Consider the following 25,061-nt stretch of genomic DNA (forward strand, 5'->3'; position numbering starts at 1 on the left):
CATAAGAACAGAAGCCGATAATTTAATAAAAAAATGTACACAGTAAAAAGAAAAATAAACACATTAGTATACATATTAGTATTAGATTACAATTAAGTAGGATTTACATAATTAAACCAGAAACCGACAATTGAATAAAATGTACACAACAAATAGATTAATAATAAAAAACAACCCAGTGGGTTACATATTGGCGTTAAATGATAAATAAACACGATTTAGATAATAAAAGTAAGGAACAAAAAAATAAAAATAAATACAGTGGAACACATTCCATTAAATGATTGCAACGCGTTAGGTCTGACAACTCATCATAAGATATTTTTCTAATTTACCTTTAAAGGAAATTAAAGTTCGGCAGCCCTTGACTTCAGGCGGCAGAGCATTCCAGTGACGAGAAGTAGCAACAGTGAAAGATGAAGAATAAAGAGATGATGTGTGGAGTGGTATTTCTAGCGTGTTATCATATTGTGACCAAGTATTTAAGTTATGATACCCAGAAAGACTTTGGAATCGGACAGATAAGTAGGAGGGAGTAGAGGTGTGCAAAATTCGGTATGAGAGAGAAAGGGAATGTAACTTTCTCCTCTCATTTAACCTGAGCCACAGTAATTTATCGAATGAAGGCGAAATGTGATCGTAGTAGGGGACATTACAAATGAAACGAACACACGCATTATGAACACGTTGCAGTTTCTGGGATAAATCCACCCTGAGATCGAAATGAGGCATAATAAGAGTCTGTACAAGCGTTTGCTTTAATTTAGCTGGATAGTGGTAGAATCCTTTTAACGAGTGAAGAGTGGAAAATACTTTCCTGATGTGTGTTTGATATGCGTGTCCCAGGTAAGGTTAGATTCAAAATGAAACAAACATAAAAACATGTTTACATAAGCATTCAGTGCACCAGTACTTACTTACCTTCCATTGTTTTAACTTGAGACTGAAAAATGCTGGGTTTAAAAATTACATAAGTTAATTTTTATAATTACATATCTTCATAGAAAAATTTATACATTGAGGTATAAGTAGGAACTGAAAAATTAGCATAATTTCCTTAATGTGCTTTAATTTGCAATTGTGTCCACAGTACATCAATTTAAATGAAGTACATCACAATGCACATTTATTCTTATTCCTTATACATATTTCTTCTGAAACTGAAAATGAGAATATTTGTGTTAATTTATATATATTGTTACTTTATACATAAATTTAAATATATTTAAGAACATCTTAAACTCTACATTAATTTAATATAAAAAGTAAATTTACAGGAAAATATCACTGTTGCGTCATCATGACCAACGGACAATTCAGAAAGTAACATAATTTTTTACGTGTACTTCAATTTCCAATTGTGTTCACAGTACATCAATATGAAAAGAAGTTCGACTCTCAAATATAGTAAATAACGATTTACATGTCATAGTTATATTAACATATAACAATTTGCTTTATTTCTATATGAAACCGTACTAGAATAAAAAAATATTCTGAATTGAGAATTTATTGAAAACGTAGAAAGTATTATACATTCTGTAATAATTATATGCTCCAGAAACTTTCAATAGCGAAACATCACTGTTGTGTCGTCAATATAATTTCTTTTTATCGTAATTTGGTCACGAAATGTATTTCTTTTAGTTTGTAAATTGAATTAAAATTGAAAAATGTGATACCAAATCACGTTTAGTCCATTTTTATGAAAAGTCTGGGGCAGTTCTTACGCACCGGTCTACGGACTGAGCGAGTTTTCAAGATTTATACGCAATGATACAAAATTTAGACAAGCATTGGGTTTGTTTTCAAAGAAAAAAAGCATAAAAAATATAACGATAGAGATCTAAAAAGTCATATATTTAATCTTAAAAATATCCAAATGGACTGCACAAGTTTTTGAATCACACTCTTCAAAATTTTATGTAACAACATTGAGTTAAATATAGTCACTTATATTATTATCTTCTTTTGTGTAGGTGGCTGTTCTTGAGATTTTCTCATCAAATGGGAGGTACAGGTATGTATAAATTTTCTATGATGTCTCGTATATCGTAAATTTTTCCCCGTTGGATGAAAACAGAATGCAAATTGCCTGCTCTTTTATCAACTTCGTTGATTAAATCTGGCATAATTTATAACGAAAAGCATAAGTCTTCAAAGTGTTTCACTTCTAGAAAGTTGTTAGTCATTCTTGTCTTTCATCGTCAGCAAGAACATGAACAAGGAAATGGACTCGTTTATCATCTGCAAAGACATGAAATACAATCGACAAGGCTTATAAGATCAGAAATAAAAATGAAGAATGTATGCAATACCCATTCCATTATACGAAATGGGCATGAACTGAGTTTGGGGAGCAAATAATTTCATAGTCACATGGAATACAGAGTTACGGCATTACTATTGTGTTCGAGAGGATTCAATCATGGTTTCGTGTTTGGACCTTTTTATTGTTGCTGATAACTAATTTGGTCGATATTCTGTATGAAAGGGGATAACATTATTTCAGCCACTTTAAATTGTTGAATATTCGATGCTGAACTTCGAATTGTGTCTTGAGAGACAGATAACAAAAGAATAAATAAATAAATTAATTAAATTAAATAAAGCAGTGAATAAATAATGTAATGAACACTATAAGTAAATAAATAATTTAAAGACAAAATTAGTTAATAAATAATTAAATTCATAAGTGAACATGTGTAAATGAATAAATAAATAATTAAAGAAATAGCATGTGAAGTCTATATTGCTTATATTAATTAATTCTCGATCAATTTAAATCTTTATTTTTTTTTATAAAAGATGTGCCATATTTGACAATATTCATGAGAGATTAGGTACAAATAATTTATATTATGTTTTTGGTTTTTTCATGTCTGTGTAAAATTTGAGTTTTTCCGTTTAAAGTATCTATAATTTTGAAACTTTGTTCGTTTGTCAATTCCATTACCTCCCGAAACATTTGTCTAGATTGCAAATATTGTATGTCAATATATTTTATACTTACAGTGGCTAACGAAATTGTTTGATAATATGAAAAGTTATTCTAATAGAGCAATGGACACACTATCGTATAAATTTGTACAGAGTATATTTAGTGATAAAACACACGTTAGGTCAATTATACAGTGTTCATAGATTTTAAAGGAGGCTCCTTTAAGCCAAACACCAACGCGGTTCGATCACTGAAGATGGAGAAGCATCTCTTTACTTTACTTTACTTTATTGGGTTATTTTACGACGCTGTATCAACATCTAGGTTATTTAACGTCTGAATGAAATGAAGGTGATAATGCCAGTGAAATGAGTCCGGGGTCCAGCACCGAAAGTTACCCAGCATTTGCTCATATTGGGTTGAGGGAAAACCCCGGAAAAAACCTCAACCAGGTAACTTGTCCCGACCGGGAATCGAACCCGGTCCACCTGGTTTTGCGGCCAGACGCGCTGACCATTTCTCCACAGGTGTGGACGAGAAGCATCTCCGAAACATGTCTGACTATTACTAATTTCTTTAATAATTATATTTATTAGTGTTCATATAACTGTAATATATAATCTTTAATGTTTCTTATTGCACAGAGAATGTTTGTTCTCCGAATCAGAGACACAGACATGAAGTATTTTATATTAATTTTTCTCGTCAACATATGAGATTGATACTGAAATACCCAACAACGTTTTCGTTCAACAATAGAAGAATAATTATTTTAAGTTATTGAATGAAAATATTTGATTCTAAGTATTATAAAATATGAAGAAATCTGCGTTTACACGAAAAACTTTCATAAATGTTGTCCCTGTAGTATATAACACTGGAATAGAATAATTGTTATTAATAGAACATATTTTTCTGTTAGAAATTACTTACGCTCATGAGAGTAGAATTGGAAACAGGTACAAACTTTGCAGCCGTCAGTGTAAATCCACGATTAGATATTGCTATCATGAAAGATATGCACTTCTGAAATGACACTGGAGTCCCAACCCAGTCGGAAGATATGGCCGCATTGCTCACTGACTCATACTTAAACAAAATTCACAGTCATGCTTAAAATGTCATCCACTATAATTTAGTATGCGTGGTGCATATTTCGGTTCTGAAAGCGTGCTTTACAATGATACAAATTTATAATATACAGTAGAACATTCTGAAATATAATGATCATGCATCAAGAACGAAGGATGAATTCTAATCGAAAATTGCAATGTACGTATTTATCACTAGATGATAGAATGAGGAAAGAAAGACATTACCTTGAATTAGAAAACCAGTAGTAGATTATATGTAATCTTAGGGAAAGTATTTTCAAATAAAATGCGTTCGTAGCTCGGCTTGTCCCTTCTGCGGCGGCCTTGGACTGGATGAAGATTGGTGCTCCTGACGTCAGAGTAGAGCTGTAGCTGCAGCTGACGCACCAGTCAGACGAGTTGAATCTGTCGTGAGGGAAAGGCGTCTGTGCACGTGTTGCGAGTGAAATTTTGTTGTCTCGTGGTGATAAAGTGTCTATTAATAATGGTTGAGTACACTTTAGAACAACGTATTTTCTCTATGATGCTAATATGAAATACTCCTCTGCAAGAAAGTGTCGAAGAGAATTTTAACATCGGTTTCCAGGTGTTCGAATTTCTAGCAGGTCAAATATTCATGACCTTGTCAATAAAGTCAGACGTACAGAATGTTTTTTTGAACAAGAAACGTGTTCAACAACACCGTGTACTAACATAAGAGAAGCTTGATGAAGTAGGGCCCTGGTTACAGCACTCACCCTGCAAGTCACTGCGACGTTTAGCACAAGATGTTCACATTTCCACGACGTCAGCTTTTGTGACAACGATATTTTTAATCTTAAGCCGTACAGGGTAACTGTAGTTCATGCTTTACAACCACAAGATCCTGTAAGTAGGGTTAATTATTGCACTTAGTTTGTGCAGTCCGTTCATAATGGCGACGAGGACTCATTTGTACCGTTCTCAACTGATGAAGCGTGGTTTCATCTTCACGGTCACGTTTTTACTCAGGACAATAGATACTGGGCTACCGAAAATCCCCGTATTATTCATGAAGTTCCTCACCACGCTGCAAAGGTTAGGGTTTGGTGTGCAATTAGTGCGAGTAGAATTATCGGTTCCATATTTTTCGACACAACAATTGATTCACACGTTTATGTAACTTCAATTTTAAATAATTTTTTTCCGAAACTAACAAGAAATGAACGATTGAGTGGCTGGTTTTAGCAGAATTCAGCTACAGCGCACACCGTTCCGAATTCTATGCATGAATTACAAACTTTGTTTGGTGACAGAATAATTAGAATAATTAGTCGAAGATTGTGGCCACCTCGTTCCCCTGACCTATCGCCATTCGATTTTTATTTATGGGGAACGTTAAAGAATAAAGTGTACGTATCAAATCCGCACACGTTACAAGAAATGAAGGAAAACATCACGAGAGAAATACAGGCAATCAGTCACATGAACGTTTGCGGGTGAACCAGAATTGCTTTCAGAGATATGAGGAATATGTTCGAATTGAAGGTCATCACTTTCAACATCTGTTCTGATGCAGATAAGTCTAATGTAAGTAGGTTAGTTAGTGTTCCGTACCCATGACTTGCCGGTCGTTTGCGTGTAACTATTGCGCAGGTACGCCAATCTACACCTAATCCAAGGCCGGCGCGGAACGGTCCGGCCGAGTTACGAACGCAGTGTACTATTATAAAAGAGTGACAATAAACCAAACACAAATTCTCGTTTTTGATTTTTTCATGTCTCGTAGTGTTTTATGCACTACAAAAGTAAGATATTTCTAACTTCAATTTATATAATTGAGGTAAATGGATTGAGAACTCAGATTCAGTAAATAAGGATCTCGAAAGTAAATGGTTAGAGTCATATCCTGATATTAGCATAATCCCACAATTGCTTGATTGTAGTATTCGTTCCACTTGAATTTCAATTGAATGAAGTTTATTTACTTGTCATCTAATGTCTAAAACCACATGCTTTGTTAATAAATGGAAATCATATAGGAAAAACGTTAGTTACAAATATACAAAGTAATGTAACTATATTAATATAGAATTACTCATTGAGACTATAAAACGGATTACTATGTAATTACTTATGAATTTGTTTAATAATTAAAATTCCATATTTTGTATATTGAGAAGAAATTTGCATTACAATTTAAGACCTATTTATAAGTATGATTGAGTCTTATTCCGCCAAAAAAGAACTCATGGTAAAATTTTTAATTGATTACTGTACCTGATCTGTTACTTTTTCCACTGTTTAACACAGATCTTATTACGATAGTAATATTTAACGTCACTAAGAAATTGTTCAACTCTTGTACATGTAAAAGTGATTACTTTCGAAATATTCTCAACTTCTGTCTTTCACTTACACATTCCATTTGTCAGTAACGTGTAAAGCCTAGAATTTTCAGAAAAACCTAGGCTTTAAGATGATGAAATTGTTAGATATGTACTAATGTAACATATGAAGTAATGAATAATTATTAGGCTTCAGTAGGTTATTGGTGGAATATTAGCACGATACGGGGCATAAGATATCTCAAAGTCAATTATTTTTCTGTGATAGTGGTTCCAAAATTTAATTTTTCGAAATTCATGCCTTAAATATAATCAATTTAATCGACTCACCTCTTGAGATAACACGGTTCCAAAACCGCAATAAATGACAGCCGCAAATGTTACTGTCAAGTACAAATACACCGCTCTGGATAAATCATTCTTTCTCTCCAAACTCTGCGAAACAGAAATTTATGCTTCAAATGAATTTGCCAAATGTAAATGAATGACTTTCATAATTTTAGTTGAGTTGCGAAATAAACAGATACGTTTTATTTCATAATTTATATAGAGCTTCACAGATATTGTTACTAACGTCTAATATCTGGAAATAGATTGGTATTAACGCATGAAAATCTTACCATAACAGCAGCAAAGGCAGCGGTGCATTGCAACGCAAGTATGAAGAAAAGAATTCCTCCCAGAAGAAGGCACATCATATCCTCTAGGGTGTTTATATAACTGTGCATATAAAACAAAATTCTTATTCAGCACATAATCCAGTATGTATGTATGTTTAATATTGTAAATAGTCATAATTTAAAACAAATGTTATTACTAGAGTCCTGTGTTTGGTTACCTAAAGGCTCCAAGCAACCGCATCTATGTAAACACAGAATTTATGGAGCATGGATAGGCGTATAATTTTCAGCCCTGCTATTCAGCGAACATGCCAAAAACGAAACAAAGGTAGGAGCTTGGCTATCAGTGTTTCAATAAAAGGATTTGGTGGCGAGGAGTTTAACTGTTTTAACAGAAATGAAACTGAATCAACAAAGCCTTTTGGCTAGTAATCGTCCATAGAGTTCAATGAAGATTTTATAGTTGGCACATTTGGTAACAAGAATACTGCTGATCATAATACACTTCTGTCATGTAGCGGAATAATTGTACATTTTATTGCAGTTTAGTATTCTTGTAAATCAATTCCTATTTTATTGTATTACAGTATTTTATTTCTTCTAAACTTTGTATACTTTCTTCTAATCTACAATAGTCAAATCTCACTCAAGTTTGGTTATACACGTTTACTCGTTTAATATTGATTTATATGTCTGGTATTAATAATTTCACAAACTTCTCAGTATATTTGGAGTTTTTTTTCTCATAGTCCTTGTTATACAGAGTGTCTTAAAAGCCCAGAGGCACAGACAACTCCGTCAATAGTGCAATTAGTAAAAAAAAAAAGAGACGGGAAAATTGTTAGAAGTATGTAGTTTTCAAATATGACGTACAATACACCGTTGAGACTGTACATTTGTACGACACACCCGCCAGTCGAAATGCTGCAAAATTAGTGGTTTTCCGTTTGGTTCTACGGTATATTAGATACGTAATGTATCGGGTAAATTACAGTTTGATAATTTTAGTTAGCAGTGTTGCCAATACAGGCTCAGGGAACACCGCCAAGCGAATATGAAATTCTCTTGATTGCTTATGCCAGCAATGTAAGAAAAATGTAAATTTGCGCTGCGACAAGTTAAATACCTACTGAACTCTGCATGACGGCTATATTTTTGTTAAAAATTATCTATCTGAATTCCGGTCGAAGTAGCGGAAAAGCTACTAATTTGGCAGCATTTTGCATTGGCAGGTGTGACGTAGGCCTAATAGTATACAGCATCATTGAGGTGTATTCTAAGTTGAAAATTCAAGAATGTTAGATTGAAAACTACATATTTCGAACAATATTTCTCCTTCCCGTTTGTCGCTATCTGCACTAATAACGGAGTTTGTCTATGTAGCCGAAGATTTGAACCACCTTGTATTACAACGTTAGATTTGATCAGAATTTTTTTATAAAATTTTTTCCGATGTATGGAATTTATCATTACGACCCTTACTCTGAAATGATTCAAATGCATTGCGCTATATTAAATCTATCATACTCAGATAATATAGGGATTGGATTGATAACTTGTTTCTTGACGTGTGTGATAAATTCCGTTGAATAAACCTAGGATAATAAACCTACCAAAAAATACATCTGCTCACAATTTACTTTGAATCCCCTATATTATCGACTTTAAACTACTCATTTACAATTTTTAAGTGGGTTTAGGAAAGCACTGATAAATATTCCTGTAGATTTTAATATTCTAATGTATGTATAAAAATTTTAGTCAAATGTTAAATATGTTGTGAAAAAATAAAAACATTCAAATATAAGTAAACTTTTTCTCCTAAACTTGTTAAAATATTGGAATGAAAATTCTTTTTAAAAATCTACAGATATTGTATGAAAGATATAATTTTGTATTTTAAAAAATTCATAAAATAAACGTAATTCTATAAATTTATAAAAAATCATAATTATCTCATACACAAATTAACATAGGAAAATGATTCTTGTTACAGAAATTAAATGATGTCTATAGGCTATGTAAGAAAACTCATTGAAATCCTTCACTAGTTTATAGAAAAACTTGAACATATCTCAATTTTGGAGTTTTTCCTTTTTCATTCGATTTTTTCAAATTTGCTTTATTAAAATTTTCATGTGGTTATTAGAATATTAAAATTTGGATACGACGTTAAGCAGAGTCTTCTTAATCTGTCTTAAAAATTTCAAGTACGTAGTTTAGATATTTGGTGATTTAGTGATTTAAATGTCGGCTGCAGTATTTTCTTTGCTTTTATTTTATTACATGTCTTTTAATTATATAGCAGTTTCACACTTACAGTTGCCTTGAAAGTTGTCAAAATGATCGAATATATTTCATACTTATCACTATTATATACAATGCAAAAGAGGTAAATCACTAGTACAAACTTAATTTAATCTGTTTTAACATATATGCTAGAATGAATTTTTATACTGCAATTCACACAAGAACTGTATGAAGTATGAAATTAATATGTAATAAAAAGGCAAATTTGAATTTTTTTTTGTTTTGAAAAGTGTTTACGTTATACAAACACATTCCAAGAAGAAATTTGTTACCTTATAACTTCCTGATGAAGTCGCACGATGTCGTTGAACTCCTCCTGCATTCGAAGTTCTACCTTTTCTTTATTGCAACGTCCATCCTCAGATTGCTCTGATTCTGAGATCGCTTTCATTTTCAACAGCGAATCTTTTACTTTTTGTAGCTGCGTACAAGCGACGGTGACAAATGTGACGTAGGCGTAAGGGGTTCCAATAATGTAGAGTGATAGTCGAAACATGGAGAATACCTGAAAAAATATAAATTTTGAAATCTATCTCATAGTTAATAGCTTTGTCGCAGGGCTCATCATAATTGTCTCACATACATAAGTGTCCATTCGTTAATACAAATGGAGAAGAAATAGATTACATCATGTTTAAAATACTAAAGTTTAACATTGCATATATAACACACTACAAAAGCACTTCAACAAAGAAATGACACAAAAATAAACACAACTTCACCAGTGTATATTATCATGCAATAGTTGTAATGATTTCTACATTAATGAAACAGGAAGATTTTTTCAATCATGTTACAAAGAAGGCATCAGAGCCATAACCAAACCACACAACAATTCAACCTATGCAGAAAACATCAGAGTGTCCGACCATAACTACAGTGACATAGGCACTGACTTGACAATACTAAACATCCAGCCAGGAAACCTGACACTTTGCACTCAAGAAAAGTATTAAATTGACAAACACACAAAAACACGTCCACAACACATCCTAATAACTCATTCGATTTTCAGAACGTCAAATCATGAACACAACCCACCACGACAAGAAACCAGAATATAATGCTTTAACTCACGTGGATTCAGACGATGATACAAACAACATGGAAACTTGTTAGATAAAACAACACCAAAATGTATAATGTTAACACAGTGAAGGTATTTATTGAAATAATTTAATAGTTCATCAGTTATTATATAAGTGTTGAAAGAGTGTATACAAGAGTGAAGAAAAAGAGTCTGTAACTTTTACGAGAGGTAGAATTGAAACTTCTTAATCTGAAATTTCTTCTCGAACAATTCATTGAGCTCTTCTGTAGCAAATGGACAATTCCGGAAGACTAAAATTAAATACCTTCCTACACTCAAATTCGAAGATCTTGCATTCCAAGTGTTGCCCTAGAAGTCGTGGGTTAGAGGGTAGTCAAGCTTTCTCTTTCTGCATGCACGTTTCACAATCTTGTAAAATGCTAGAATTATTTAACTCAAATCCGCAAGGTTCTCGAAGAGTCTGTTGCGGGACGATCGAACGGCTCTTGCAATACTGGCACGAAACGATGAATTATTATTATCATGAAACGATCAATTAACCCTTTTTAAAATTGTAACCTGTTTTGTGTGTTTTCACTCCTTGGAATTCGGAACTCATAAGGAAGGAATTTTCCTTGTCATGAAAGTATTTCTGGTTTTGAAAAAGTCTTTACAGGTAATGGCTTGATTTACTGAAAAAATATGGAATGGCTGAGTAATTTACATAACACAATAAATGAATTCATTTCAGCATTATTATTGTTATTCCATTGTTGCATTCGTATTTCGTAGCCTGCAAAACTCACCAATATCTAGTAGCCAATACTGTATCTATGTTTATATTACGCATTATTAAATAGTAAGTTCATCCGGTAACATCTATATCTCCATCCAAATTATATTACTATCCGGTTTAATTTTCGTACTTTGGAAGTAACGTGGGAAACCATTTTTAAATGAATATCTGAATTCGAACATTGCACATAATAATTAGATTACTTGCATTCATTAAATAACTAAGCATTGTTACATTAATTCAGCACTTGTGAAAATAGGAGGTATTTCCCCAACACATATTTAAATGTCTCTTATCTTATGTGAGATGAACACACTTTACGATTTTCGAGTTTTATTTCCTAGTTACAACTAATGAACACGTACCAAGTATATAATTCAATGTCACACAGTCTCGCATTTTCACGTCAAGCAAAATATCCGTAACATACTACGAATCACATTCCTGATATCAGAACTAGTAAACACACACTTCTACGTGCAAATATTGAAACAGGGGCAATTTGATAGCATGACTATGCCATTCCTCCCATACTTGTCACTGTTGCACGACTATGACATTCTCATAAGTGCCCAGTTGCATTCCCCATTCCAAAAACCATTTAAAACAAAGTCACTGTGATAATATTAAAGAATAATATCTGTAATATTGACAATTAATATTAGGGGAGAAAAATTCGCTTCGGCGCCGGGGATCGAAGCCGGTCCTTGGTTCTACGTACCAAGCGCTCTGACCACTGAACTAAGCCGAATTCAATCCACAGCACCGGATCGAACTCTTCTCCTTCAATGATTCCCTTTGTGGCCTGACTCCAACTTAGGCATATACGTTGACGCTTTATATTCAAGTCAACTGCCATTATACAAGGGGCGCACTCACCTGAGTGACTGTTTGGCCGGGATTCCGCAGTAAAGTGCACAGTAATCTGTACAGAAATATGCACGGCTAGCTATGGGAATATTAAAGATTATATTAATTTGTCTGTAATATTAATTGCCAATATAACACTCTAACACTCTATAACACTACAACACTCTGTCGGTCATAATGAGTACTGAAATGAATACGCCGATCAGTCAGCTGTGTATGGTAAAAATTGAAGATTATGGTAACTTTGCTTGAGGAAACGTAAATAAAATACCGGTATTACAAAAATATGTTAGGACAGAACAATGTTGAATGACGATAATGATAAATCAATAATAATAATTATGATAATGGTAATAATAATGACGATGATGATAATAATAATAATAATAATAATAATAATAATAATAATAATAATAATAATAATAATAATAAAACTAGATAGCTGGACTAGGTGCGAATTACGGATGTATTATTTATGTAGTAAAATCCCTTTTATTTCGGGTTGAAATTAAGTAACATAGTATATAAAATGTAAATAAATTATCAAACGGCTCAAAAAGGGAATTAGTTAACCTCAGGTACTAACCTGGGTCCAATTACACCAGGGTCTTTCAATTTAGCCATTCACTAAAGACAACCACGTAGACAGTCCAAAATTATTGCATAAAGTATTATGAATGGTTTCATTTATCTTCTGCCTATTATGTTTAATTTTAAACAAAAAATGTGTTTAATGCCATACAGATGAAATATATTCATGGGATATGACATATTCAATAAAAATCTGTTCCTTGTATTGCGTAATTTTGAATTTATATTATTATATTTTATATATCAGTAGCTATTATGTCATCATATACAACCAAAGAATAGGTGAAAATAAAGCCGAACTTCTGATTCATGATTGAATCACGTTCAACTTAAGTTTCTTTGCGTTTGTAGAAGCTAGACCTTGGCAATGTCGAATCAACCCCGTCTTGTGTTCGTTCATATTTGTCAAACATCAAAGAACTTCACCGTAACGAATCGTATCGAAAACGAATGTTGATCCTAATGCCGGGCTAAAAGTTATACCCTTAAATAAAAATAAAAAATATATATAATACTTATAATAATAACAATAATAATAGTAATAATAATAATAATAATAATAATAATAATAATAGTAATGGCAATAACAGTATGGTAAGTTGGTATGAAATATGGCTTCAACTATGCTTTAAAACTTTACATAAAATTAATTTCTCAGTACCCTGTTTCAGCTAACATAAATATGATTAAATTAAAACTGAATATTAAAGAAATTATTATGAGAACTTAACAAAGGGTTAGATAATTAATTTCTAATATTAATTTTGTATTGTCTTATTTGCGAATATTGCTAATAAACATTTTCGGTTGTGAATGTTCTTTATCGTATATTCTCTTGTTTTTTGTAAATTGTGCTGTTTTATTGCTTATATTAATTTATTTACTTTGTCTTTTTCTTTCTACTTATCTACAGTCAGTTTACTCCCGATCACGAGAGTTTGCTCATAAGGGTGAAAATTCCTTCGTTTGTATTTCTGCTTATGTATATAAATGTTTCTTAATGTATATTTTTAATGTTAATATAATAGTATAATTATATATAATAATTATTATTTTCATTTTCTTATTATATTATTAAGTATTTATTATTTAGTATTTAATTATAATATTAGTAATAATATAACAAAATGGAAGCATTGAAATCACGGTGAAAAATGAAATTACCTGTGTCAATAATACAATCTCAACAACTGGATGAACAGACGTATCGAAAGGATAAAGCGTGTCATACATGAGTTTTCCATAATATACTCTTGCACATCTCACAATGATGTGCACTGCATACATGAGAAGCGCAAACCTTTTAACAAATTTATTCATTTGCGGTATAAATCCAGCCATCGTCAGTTCTCCAGTTTCTGGATTTCTATGTGGCATGTCTTCCCAAGTGAACGATTCGATCTGTTGGAATAATCGTTCTACCGTGTTGTTGTAAATTCTACAACAGAATATATATATATTTTTAGTTTGATGAAATTAGATAATGTTTGTTATAAGATTAACAGAATTTGCGTATTCCATAAATTGTTTTTTTTATGAAAATAGTAGCTTTATGTACAGACATATAACAACTTATGCAGCATTCCATTAAAGAAAATGTATACAAATATATCTATCAGTAAATAAGTATGTGAAAATACAATGTTAGTAGAATTATTGCTTCAATCAATGCAGAAAGAGGCAAATAAGTATATACATTTTACAAAGCTTTCATAGTATATTCAATAAAAGAAGTTTCGAAAAAGTGATACGAAAATTTATAACTTCACAACGTTTCTGAAATGGTGACTGGAGTGAAAAGGAAGTATAAAAAACGGAATATAATTTCATATTGCTTAAAAAATAATGAAGAATTGAACTCCATATAATTAGTAATGAAAATAAAGACGGATGATAAATGAAATATTTGAAATCGCAATTGTGCGTTATCACGGAACACGACATAAATGGAACTTTGTTGTTGATTGAAGTAGCGGTACTCATTTCATACAAATATTATGGGTTTTCATTGTTACTGTATACAGTAAGTTTCTTATTTATTTAAAAGCTTGTCTTTTTTTCTCCAATTTAGGTGAATAATCTAAATTTTCCTTGTCAAACGTTATTAATGTACTCTAACGCAACACTTTAGTATAACTTGAACAAATAATTCAATAAAGTAGGAACAGATTTTTTGCCGAAATGTTTAATATGACTACATTCGAAATTTGATGGATCATGTTACCTGGTCATAAGGGAGCATATTAACCTAATTTCTGTGCAATTTTATATTAAGGGAATAATGTTAATACAAATTTCTACTAGTTGTTTTATGTACACACGTAGATCGTTATGTAGCATTTCGTTTCAGAAAAAAATACATAAATATATAAACAATTTGTGACATAGCATGTATAGAAGATAATAGTCATTGTATAAATAAGTAAATAACTTTATTCTTATTTACACAGTATGTCATACCTAAGAAAAATTCTAGCAAACGGGAAATGTCAATAAATAGCTTTATATCGCGTGTTGAAAATGGTGACGTATGATGTAAAATGAAGAAAAATATCGGAAAATAATTTCACAATATATAGAACATATATGATGATTTAAACTTTGTCACAAGTAACGCAAATGTAGACGGGAATTAATAAAATAATAAAAATCGTAATTATACATAAATACGTTATTCGATATAACTAAAACTTCGGCATTTAATACAGTACTCAGTCCATTTTATTACTACCAATTATAATTTTCATTGTAAGCAAAATGTTCTTATATATTTAAATGTGCTATTAAATTCAAATAAATTGATTGAATAATATATATTTTCTTTGGCACACATCAACAGTATACTCTGAATAAGCAGTACAGGGAATTATATAAAAATACGTACAATATATTATAATAAGAAATTGAGAGAAAAATTTTAAGTATGAGGAAATTCTGACGTTTTTTCTTTAAATATTGAACATCACATGTAGAATTCTCTACCTACCTAAAATGAATTTCCATGCACAGAACTGCTATCATAAAAATGACCTGACACTTCGTTACCACGCTGCTTTCAACATTATCCATATCCATGTAAACGTAATAGATAGTAGCCAAGTACACTGAATAAGCCGACAGAGACACTGAAATATTGTATATAGATTGGAATAATGAAATGTCTTTCTTCAGGAGTGGCAAACCTGCAATTTTAAATAGAAACAACAAATACGAAAATCTTCTTTCAGTTGATGTCATGCTCAATCCAGTAATTCCTCCCACAATTGTAGAAATCACAATATGTAAATAGATTCCTCTCTCAGTTGTAATACGTTTAGAACTGAGAATTATGTGACACTGCGCAGTTATTTATATATTTTTTTTAAACACAAAGGCTTCCGTTTTCATTGATTATTAAAATGAAAGAGGACGATGTACAATTTCAAACAGTCGGAGCGTGCTCAATATGGGCGGAGTTATTTATAAATTAACGTCTGGATATTAACATCGATCTTACTAGAAACTTGGGCATCTAGTGAATAAAATCAGCAATATACGAGGGCTATTCATAAAGTAACTTTCGTTTATTTTTTAAAAACCTGTGAAAAACGTTACAGAATTGGATTACAATACGTTTGAATGTGTACACACTAGTTTATTTTTCCACATAATTTGCAGTCTCATTGAGACACTTCGTGTCGTACCGTTTGACGAGCTTTGAAACGTAGAATTTGGCCGTCTGCGACTGAAGCCAACCTACGACGCTGGTTTTCAACTCTTCGTCATCGTCAAAGCGCTTCGAGACAAGACACGTCTTCATGTGCATGGAGAGATGGTAAACCCAAGCGCGAAAACTGGGCTATAGGGATGGCGATTCAATACTTCCCAGTTGAAGTCTTGCAGTTTGGTCGAAGTACGACACTCTGTATGCGGCCGGATGTTGTCGTGCAGGAAAATCGCCCCAGAGCTCAACATGCACGACGTTTGTTTTGAATAACGCTTTTCAACTTTATTAGTTTGATGTAGTATCTCTCAGCGTTAATTGTAGCATCGCTCTCCACTAGCAAAATTCCTTTTCTGTCCCAGAAGACAGTTGCCATGAGTTTCCTCGTGGAAAGTGTTTGACGACACTTTGTGGGTTTTTTCGGGGAGTGAGTATGGTCCCACTGCATTGATTGAAGCTTTGTTTCTGCATTCACATACCGCACCCAAGTATCATCTCTGATCGAGAAAAGCAACATCTTCTCTTTCGTAACGCTCAAGAAAGGACAGTGCTACTCCCATCCGCTGAGCCTTTTGTTCCTCAGAAAGGAGTTTAGGCTCCCATCTGGCAGAAGGTTTCCGGTAGCCCAAATCTTCGGTAATCACTTTGTACAGAAGAGTACGTCTTATCTGCGGAAAATCCTCACTAAGCTCCGACTTGGTTAACTGCGGTTTGCTCTAACCCTTTCTTCAAACGAAACAGATCTGCATTCACGATACTCGGTCGCAGACCTCGCACGTCGCATGCATCGGTTTAGAAAAACCAAGGCTTAACAGTTAAAATGAATGCGCACGGTTTCTTTACAGCGATGATCGCCAACGTAGAGCGTATTCCGAATCTCACCGGTGAGCAATCCGATGGCATCACGGTGTTCCGAATTCCACCGATGACGTCATTGATGCTCCACCGGTGTCTCACCGGTGCCATCAACTTGCAGTGGTGGTGGCAGTCTCCATCAGTCGCCATCAGTAAATCTGATTGGTTCTTATATAGGGCGGGAATTAGCAGACGAATAACATCTGTTGTGTCATGGCGGTGTGTTCTGCTGTATTGTTTACAATGAGCACAACGTAAGAACAATATGTTAATGGCTTATGAGCGAACATGTCAACGGACCAGTTATTACTACTGGTTCAAGAAATAAATTGTTTATCCTATCTTTTCTTTGAGCGAGATGGCAGTACGAAAATTCCGCATAATTTTGCTTGCGTAGTACAGACAACAACTTGTACTGTTGCCATGACAGCCATCGATCTTTCCAGCAGTTTTGTTCCTTATTTCGCTGCAACGTGACGTCATTGATGCCACCGGACCGATGAGATTCGGAATGCGCTGGTAGATCGTTGGACGCGACACAGATCGCTGGAGATTGCTTCTGAAGCAAATTCAGGATGCACATCGCCACATACATGTTCAATAATCGAAATATAGAGAAGGCCATGTAGAAATATTGAATCAAGTTATGGCAGCAAAACAAATAAGAATTGACAGCGATGTACGCTGATATTGAAACCATTTCCTGACGATCATCGCCAGCGTTTATATTCGCTGGCGATGTGCTTCCGGCGATATCGCCATAAACAAACCGTAGCTTAACGGTTCGTGTGTGTCACCATGAAATGAGCGGAACCGGGTTCAAATCCTGGTTGTAACAAGTTACCTAGTTCGATTTTTTCCGGGGTATAATTTTGTTTGCCTAATGCTTCGTGTCATTACACCATAATAATTTTATGTTTTTTAGTTATTTGGACAATATCCACTGGTTTTGAGTAAAATAGTTTTTTTTCGATTTACAGTGATTTGCATTTTTCGAATTGGATTAAGTAACGGTACGGTATGATATGATACGACAATAGTCGGGGAGAGGATGGCAATAAAAGTCTCGCCCAAAAGTGGGTCGCACCTTCAAAAGGTTTGGGAACCACTGCTATAGACAGACTGCGATCTTGAAGGGCTCCCTGCAAAAAAGAGGTAGCTCCACTTTTACAAAGTTGTGGAAAACAACAAAACATTATAAAAAATACAAGTTTTAACCGACCTTCTTTCCTTTATCCCAGTATGTCCTGGATACGTAAGGAGTTTCATCCCTCACTCACTTATTGCAATCAGAAATTTAGGAGGATAGAGTATAAACAAATAAAGGAGCTACTCCTTTTTTTTGCTATAAATAGTGTCATTAATGTCATGGTGTTAGTCTTTGAGATATGTCAAACAAAAATGTTTAATACAATTTAGCTCGTTTTCGCTTCCTTTTCGAGTTTAAATTGTTATACATTATACATGTTATAGCGTGTTCTGGGAAAGTCTTGATTTAATTCCAAATATGTTCATTCAGTTTAAGACAGAAGTATAAGTCTTACTATGATAATAAGTTATGGTAAGAATTTTAGCTTTGTCCTTTAAATGTGAAGAAATTTGATGCGAACAAGTAACATTGTAAAATTCTTTTGCGGAATGAAAAGTTACATTTATTCGGCTCAAATTTCTGCACATTTAAAGAACAAAACTAAAATTCTTTGAATCATTTAGTATCATAGTACATTGCTCCATTAAACTGGCTGGACAGTTTGGAAATTAAATCAATGGCTTTCCCAGAGCACGCCATGAAATATTTCATATAAAATAATTTTCATTTCGAAAAGGAAGTAGAAACTAGCAAAACTTTATTGAAATTTTTTGTTTGAAATATCTCAAAGAATATCCCCCTTAAATTAATGACACTACTTACGGTTTCCTCTGTATATAGCTCCAGGAGCTGCCGACGTTTTGCAACGAAACGACTGGGAGCTCACCTCCAGTTCCACCGTAAGTTACTATTAAATATTCAGAATCACACAATTCTTGCACTAAAATATCGGACATATTCTTAACGTATGAAACAAGCAAAACTAATTCGACCAAAAAAATGGAGCCACCCCGTTTTTGCAGGGAGCTCTTCACTTATGAAAATATAAATACTTACAAATGGCTTCTAGAGATCCCGTAGATTCATTGCCGCCCTCACGTCGGTCGCTATCCTGAGCAAGATTAATCTAGTCCCTACCTTATGTTGGGGTATCGTAACAAGGTCTTTTTTTACGGTGATGAGTTGTTATCCATTCGCCCAACCCCCAAGCTGGAAGACCATCCCTTGCCTGCCGGCTGTCTGCGACTGTTTATTGAATTTATTCGCAGTTACTCTCCATGTGTGGTGAAAACGAGTGCTGTTGATCGATCAAAATATTTAATCGATTAACTACTTCAATTTAATCGATTAGTCGGTAGATTAATCGAGCTGAAAAAATGTTTCAATATACTGTAATACAAAATTCTTGTTAAATTTAACGTGTGTTCTGTGATAAGCATAAATAAGAAATGTTATATATCTGTATATATTGTATCATGGCATTACAAAATAACTATTTTAATTACTTACTAACATATTTATTATGAGGCGTATAATTTATTGTGTCAATTTCTCCGGGAATTTTTTAGACAAACATGAAAAACAAAAATTATTAAGACTCGCCTAGTTAATACTGCTTCATCCGTGATTTTAAACATGTCAGTGCATTCACACGCTCCGCATTAAGTGCTGCTCTACATTTAGTAACAATGTTCCCTGCATCACTAAACACGAAACATTTTTTTTTATGTCAAACACTTCTCCACGATCGTTCAATTTAAATCCAAACGTTTCACCGAGTTTACCTCTGAAATTCTCATATGACATAATGGAGTTTACACTTTTCACAAACCGCAGAAAACTGATTTTTTTTATCAAACTAAACACACAACCTTCATATACAAATTAGTACAGAAATTGCAACTGCAAAAGTACTGCGGTCGAAACAGAAGACTGGCCCCTGCTGTAATCGAATTACCAGATTTTAGAAAGAGAACGTAGTTACGCTCTCACTTGCACAGAGTGTAGATATGGCTATTTTATAAGGGATGAGGAGCACGAACCCCAAAAATGTACGTATTTCATATGCTAGGAAGATGACCTGACAACAAGGTGGAAGTTTTCTTGGAAAACCATAAAACTTAATAAGGGTTTCGCATTGTGTTTCAAATTTCAATAGAGGTAGACTAGAATACTGTCCTCATATCCCAATCTCTTTCTGAAGTATTTGTGCAAAGATTTTCCCCACGCTACCTGGTTTACAGTTAGAAAATAACAGTACTATTGTGCTTTCAAGAAATAAATTTCCGAGAGAGAGATATTGTCGGAAATTTTAGTAGGAGTTTGTATTAACAAAATAATAATTAATATCAACTACAACCGATTAATTTTAATCGGCTCGATTATTCGATTAAATATGTTTAATCGATTAATCTTACCACAGAAATTGATCGATTAATCGATTACATTAAACATATTAAATAATAAATATTAGTACGAGTACATCCGAGTATATCTGCATTAAAAGTGCAATATTTAATATACAAATAAATACTAAATTCAAGTTATTTCTTGTTATCTTATATCACAATCTATCAAATGTTATGTGTTTTATGTCATTTTTATTTTTAAATAGGCCTAACATAAACTTTATTTGAAATTTAAAAACACATTACTTACTTTTACGACTTAATGTAGAATCAATTTTAATCATAATTAATAATTTATTATTATATCGTTGCAGTTACTGCACTGAAGATGGGGTAGCATATAACCCCGAAACATGTTTATATTTTAATTTTTTTATGATTTTTATAAATATGTGATCATACAACTGTAATATTGATTTTTATTTATTATCAAATTGAATCAATGATCACTGTAAGAATTTTGACCATAGCATTTCTCAATACTGAATTAAAGAATTGCATTGCAGAAAATTAATCATCGTCATTATCACCATCAGTATAATTTTCATCATAATCAAGGAATTAGGAATTTGGCCCAATGGCGTGTTCCGATTCTCTAATACGTTGCTAGTTTACAAGTCTCTTAAGACTTCGGCTGTCACTTCTTCTTCCATGGGGTTACGGGAGTACTTCAGGATTGTATTGGGCGCTCAGCGTATTGAGTTTATTGCTTTTAAGAGCTCCTCATATTGTTCTCTTCAAAGTGTAAATCGGTCTGATTACCATTACCAGTTTTTCCATGTGATTTCATCACAGGTTTCGTTTGTGTATAGCATTTCGCGCACTGTTACACTGAGGAAAATTGGAAATATAATTTTCTGGATGATCATACGTTGTTTGCTACTTACCGTTCACGGTAACTTCACGCATCTTCAAATTCCCACACAGTACTGTTATGTAATTTTCCCGCAAGCCCCCGCCGCGGAAAGTAAAATCATGCATATATATGCATCTTCACAACTTCGTTTCGATTTCTTCGATATTACTGTATCACAACCTACTTTCCACGCCTCTTCTATATCACTACATTCCATGGCATCAGCACAATCGTTATCTACAATCTTATCTATCCTAAATTCTTTGAGTAATATCAAAACTGGCAGAAAATTACACCTTATGCAGGAGGCAAAACAATAATGATATTGTATGTAGCCTACATAAGAACAGCAATCCCATAGCAACAAAATCCAAGGCCCTCTTAAAATATAAATCCAAAAGAAACAAAATTTATTTATTTATTAACTTATTTATTTATGTATTTATTTATTTATTTATTTATGATAAAAATGACTGCGATGTTGGCACCAGTACGTTCTCTCCCTGGTCGCTCTATAGGCACAACCCACTGTAGGCACTGCAGTGAGTATGAAACTTTACCACATGTGCTTGGAAGTTGCCCACAGGAAGAAGTACTCAGAATAAAACGTCACAACATCATACGTTCTATGATCGCAGAGGCACTTCGATCCAAAAATCTGGACGTTCACGAGGAAGTTCATTGTATTGCTGAAGGTGGTAGCAATCGTAGGATCGATATCATAGCTATGAATAGGAATAAACAGACAGCCGAAATAATTGATCCTACAGTCAGATTTGAAATCTCAGCCACTCAATCATCTGAAGTGAACGAAGAGAAAAAGAAAATCTACGAGCCCACGATCGGCGAAGTACAACATAGAAAAATTCACAGTTACCGGTCTCTTCATCGGAGCGAGAGGCACCATTCCGAAAGCCATAGTAAAGTGGAGGGAAAAATACAAGCTGACGAGAGAGCTTCAAGATGCCATCGTCACCACCATAATACAATTTTCTGTAGCGATATTTCGTCAGCATCGTTATGGTGTACATTCAATTTAAATTATATTTGGTTCTATTTTTTTTTCTTATGTCTTAATCAATATTGTCTGAAAACTGTTTACAAAATTTTTCATTTTAAATTTTATTGTGAGCTATTCTGTGTCGCAGGGCAAACCCAAAATATTGGGTCAGACCAATAAATATATTTATTTATGTATTCATTTATGTATATATTTATTTATTTATGTATTTTTATTTTTTATTTATTTATTTATTTTCTTACTTATTCATTTATTCATTCATACATTTATTTATTTATTTATTTATTTAACCTGGTAGAGATAAGGCCATCAGGCATTCTCTTCCCCTCTGCAAGGGGATTATTACTACAATATTAAGAATACAATTACAATTATAATTAAAATGAATATTACATTTACAATTACAATAAAATCAAAGTACTAAAGGATTAAGTGATTAATAAAGACTAGACAGTTTACTGTAAAAGTTAATAGGAATATTTTTTTTTATTAATTAACTGAAAATTAAACCTACTCTACGCAGTAAGAAAAAGCTTAATAAGTTTGCTTTTGAACGCTACTAAATTCCGATAGTCTCTGATGTCACTGGGTAAAGTAATCCACAAGCGCGAGAGCGAGATGTATCTTTATCAAAAATCAACATAACATTAAAGAATTATTAATTAATTAATTAATTTAAATGAATGATCGTCCAAGAATAGTATGCAATAAATGCGTGTAAAATGCATAACAATCTCAGAAATTGAAAAAACTCGCTTCGCTCGTCTTTTTTCAAACATTTCCTCGATTCTGTTATATTGCACTTCCCACATTTGTGTTGCAGTATACTATTCTTGGTGGGGCCATTTGTGCGCTGTGCGCCTCATACATAACAATCTGCTTCTGTCCATTGGGTGAATGTTCCGATCCAATTACAACGGTATTATTGAATTCCGTCCAAAACTGGGTTAAATTTGAGTTCTGATTAAATGTCTTCATTTATTTTCAAGTCCTGCCGTACCTGTAATATAGGCCATGTATCTTTTGCAGTCTATTGAAAATTTCATACCTTTTCATCTTATACTGGACTTATCATATTATCTTATTGTTCTGATGCCATATTCATATGAAAGCATAGGTATAGATGACATGTTGTTTATTTTCAATCTGACATGTTTCTGTATAGAAGACTGGACATAAGAAAGGCTGTAAGTGTCAATGTCGTTGAAAATCAGTTTTCGAAATCCATGGCTCACTCCACCAAGAACAAGGACAAGACCCGTTGTAATTTTATTCAAACCATAGCTACTCCCATAGATGTGCAAAACGTGTGATATTACATTACTAGTCGCACAAGAAAGCTCTGTTTTCTAAGGGTGTCTCAGGCACTTAAAGATATTTTTGTGTCCAGTCCTCAATTTTTTATGGTTTTAGGGCTGTGTTGATGATACCTGATATCTTGAAAAACACAACTTAACACTTCCGATAGCTGTGCCTGTATAACTACTGTACTCTAGGTAGCTGACTGAACTGCTGTGAACTGATAAGTAATAGCGTATTTGTTGTGACATTTGTAATTCGCCACCACCCGGTTTTTTCTCTTCTCTTATATACATCGCTCACAATGCAGATGCCAATGTTACGTCATTCTTTGCGATCGGTGACCTTGTCTCAAGTCAGCAGCGTATGGTACGTCTGATTCACATTGGGGCGAGACGTTTTACCAAAAAAATGCATCTAGCTCCGCCATCGTTCGAAAACGGACCTATGTTCATATGAACTTTTTCACTCAAAATGGCCTAAGATATCGTATCCTAAATTTTTTACCTTTCCTCTTGAATCACCCTGTATACTTACATGGTTTGAGGTAACATACATTCTAAACCTACATCGTCACCTAAACGACAGAAGCATTTCGCCTAAGTCAGAAATTCGTATCTAGAATAGTCCTTCCTGATTTTTTTTCATTGAAGGCCTCAATTATTTCTTTGATTGCGCCAATTTAGCCTATCAGTGTGTTTTTTTCTCTCTTGCCTCGAATCATGAAAACAAATGCAATTCAAAGGTAATTTGAATCTTCGAAAAAGGCATTTTAGCTGGAAATCATTCTATTCCCATGCCATCAGTGGACCAGAATTCTTGAATATTTACCCTCCCTCTATGAAGAAAACCCATTCCATAAATAATTCCAATAACTGCTCAATTTTCTGAACACGTTGCAGGTTTACAATATTTTGAATCTTAGATCGTGAAGCTATTTTGTATTGCAGTGTCTGTGTATGTTGCAAAACTTTCTTCAGTTTTGTTGTCGAAAAATGGGTTTCAAGAATCAATTTCCTCTTTTTCTCGTTTGATGTTTCCTATAGCTACAGGCAGTAGGTACACAACCAGAGTTGAGATGTATGCAGCAAATTATTCTTCCTCTGATATTTTTCATACCTGAGTTGTATCGTCTGATAATAATACACTAGATATATGAGTCGGAACTTCAATCACAGGTGAAAGCTAATGAGGAAAAGGACATTGCCTTAAATATTCTTTTAGAAGACTGATACCTTCAGTAACCTATCAACACTCCATGTATGTAGGCC

At 33.3% G+C, this 25,061-nt stretch overlaps 1 protein-coding gene across 1 annotated transcript; it reads right to left on the reverse strand.

Moving 5' to 3' along the window:
- Nucleotides 1–1,049: 1,049 nt before the first annotated feature.
- LOC138704315 (odorant receptor coreceptor-like) lies at nt 1,050–21,655 on the reverse strand. The gene is made up of 6 exons (XM_069832177.1): nt 21,502–21,655; nt 9,544–9,776; nt 6,962–7,061; nt 6,672–6,776; nt 3,875–4,030; nt 1,050–2,247 (listed from the first exon to the last, which is right to left on the reverse strand). The coding sequence occupies exons 2-6, from the start codon at nt 9,765–9,767 to the stop codon at nt 2,185–2,187; spliced, it is 648 nt and encodes a 215-aa protein (XP_069688278.1). The 5' UTR covers nt 9,768–9,776; nt 21,502–21,655; the 3' UTR covers nt 1,050–2,184.
- Between the last annotated feature and the right edge of the window lie 3,406 nt (nt 21,656–25,061).

Source organism: Periplaneta americana, chromosome 8, assembly GCF_040183065.1.
Source record: "Periplaneta americana isolate PAMFEO1 chromosome 8, P.americana_PAMFEO1_priV1, whole genome shotgun sequence".
NCBI classification, from domain to species: domain Eukaryota; kingdom Metazoa; phylum Arthropoda; class Insecta; order Blattodea; family Blattidae; genus Periplaneta; species Periplaneta americana.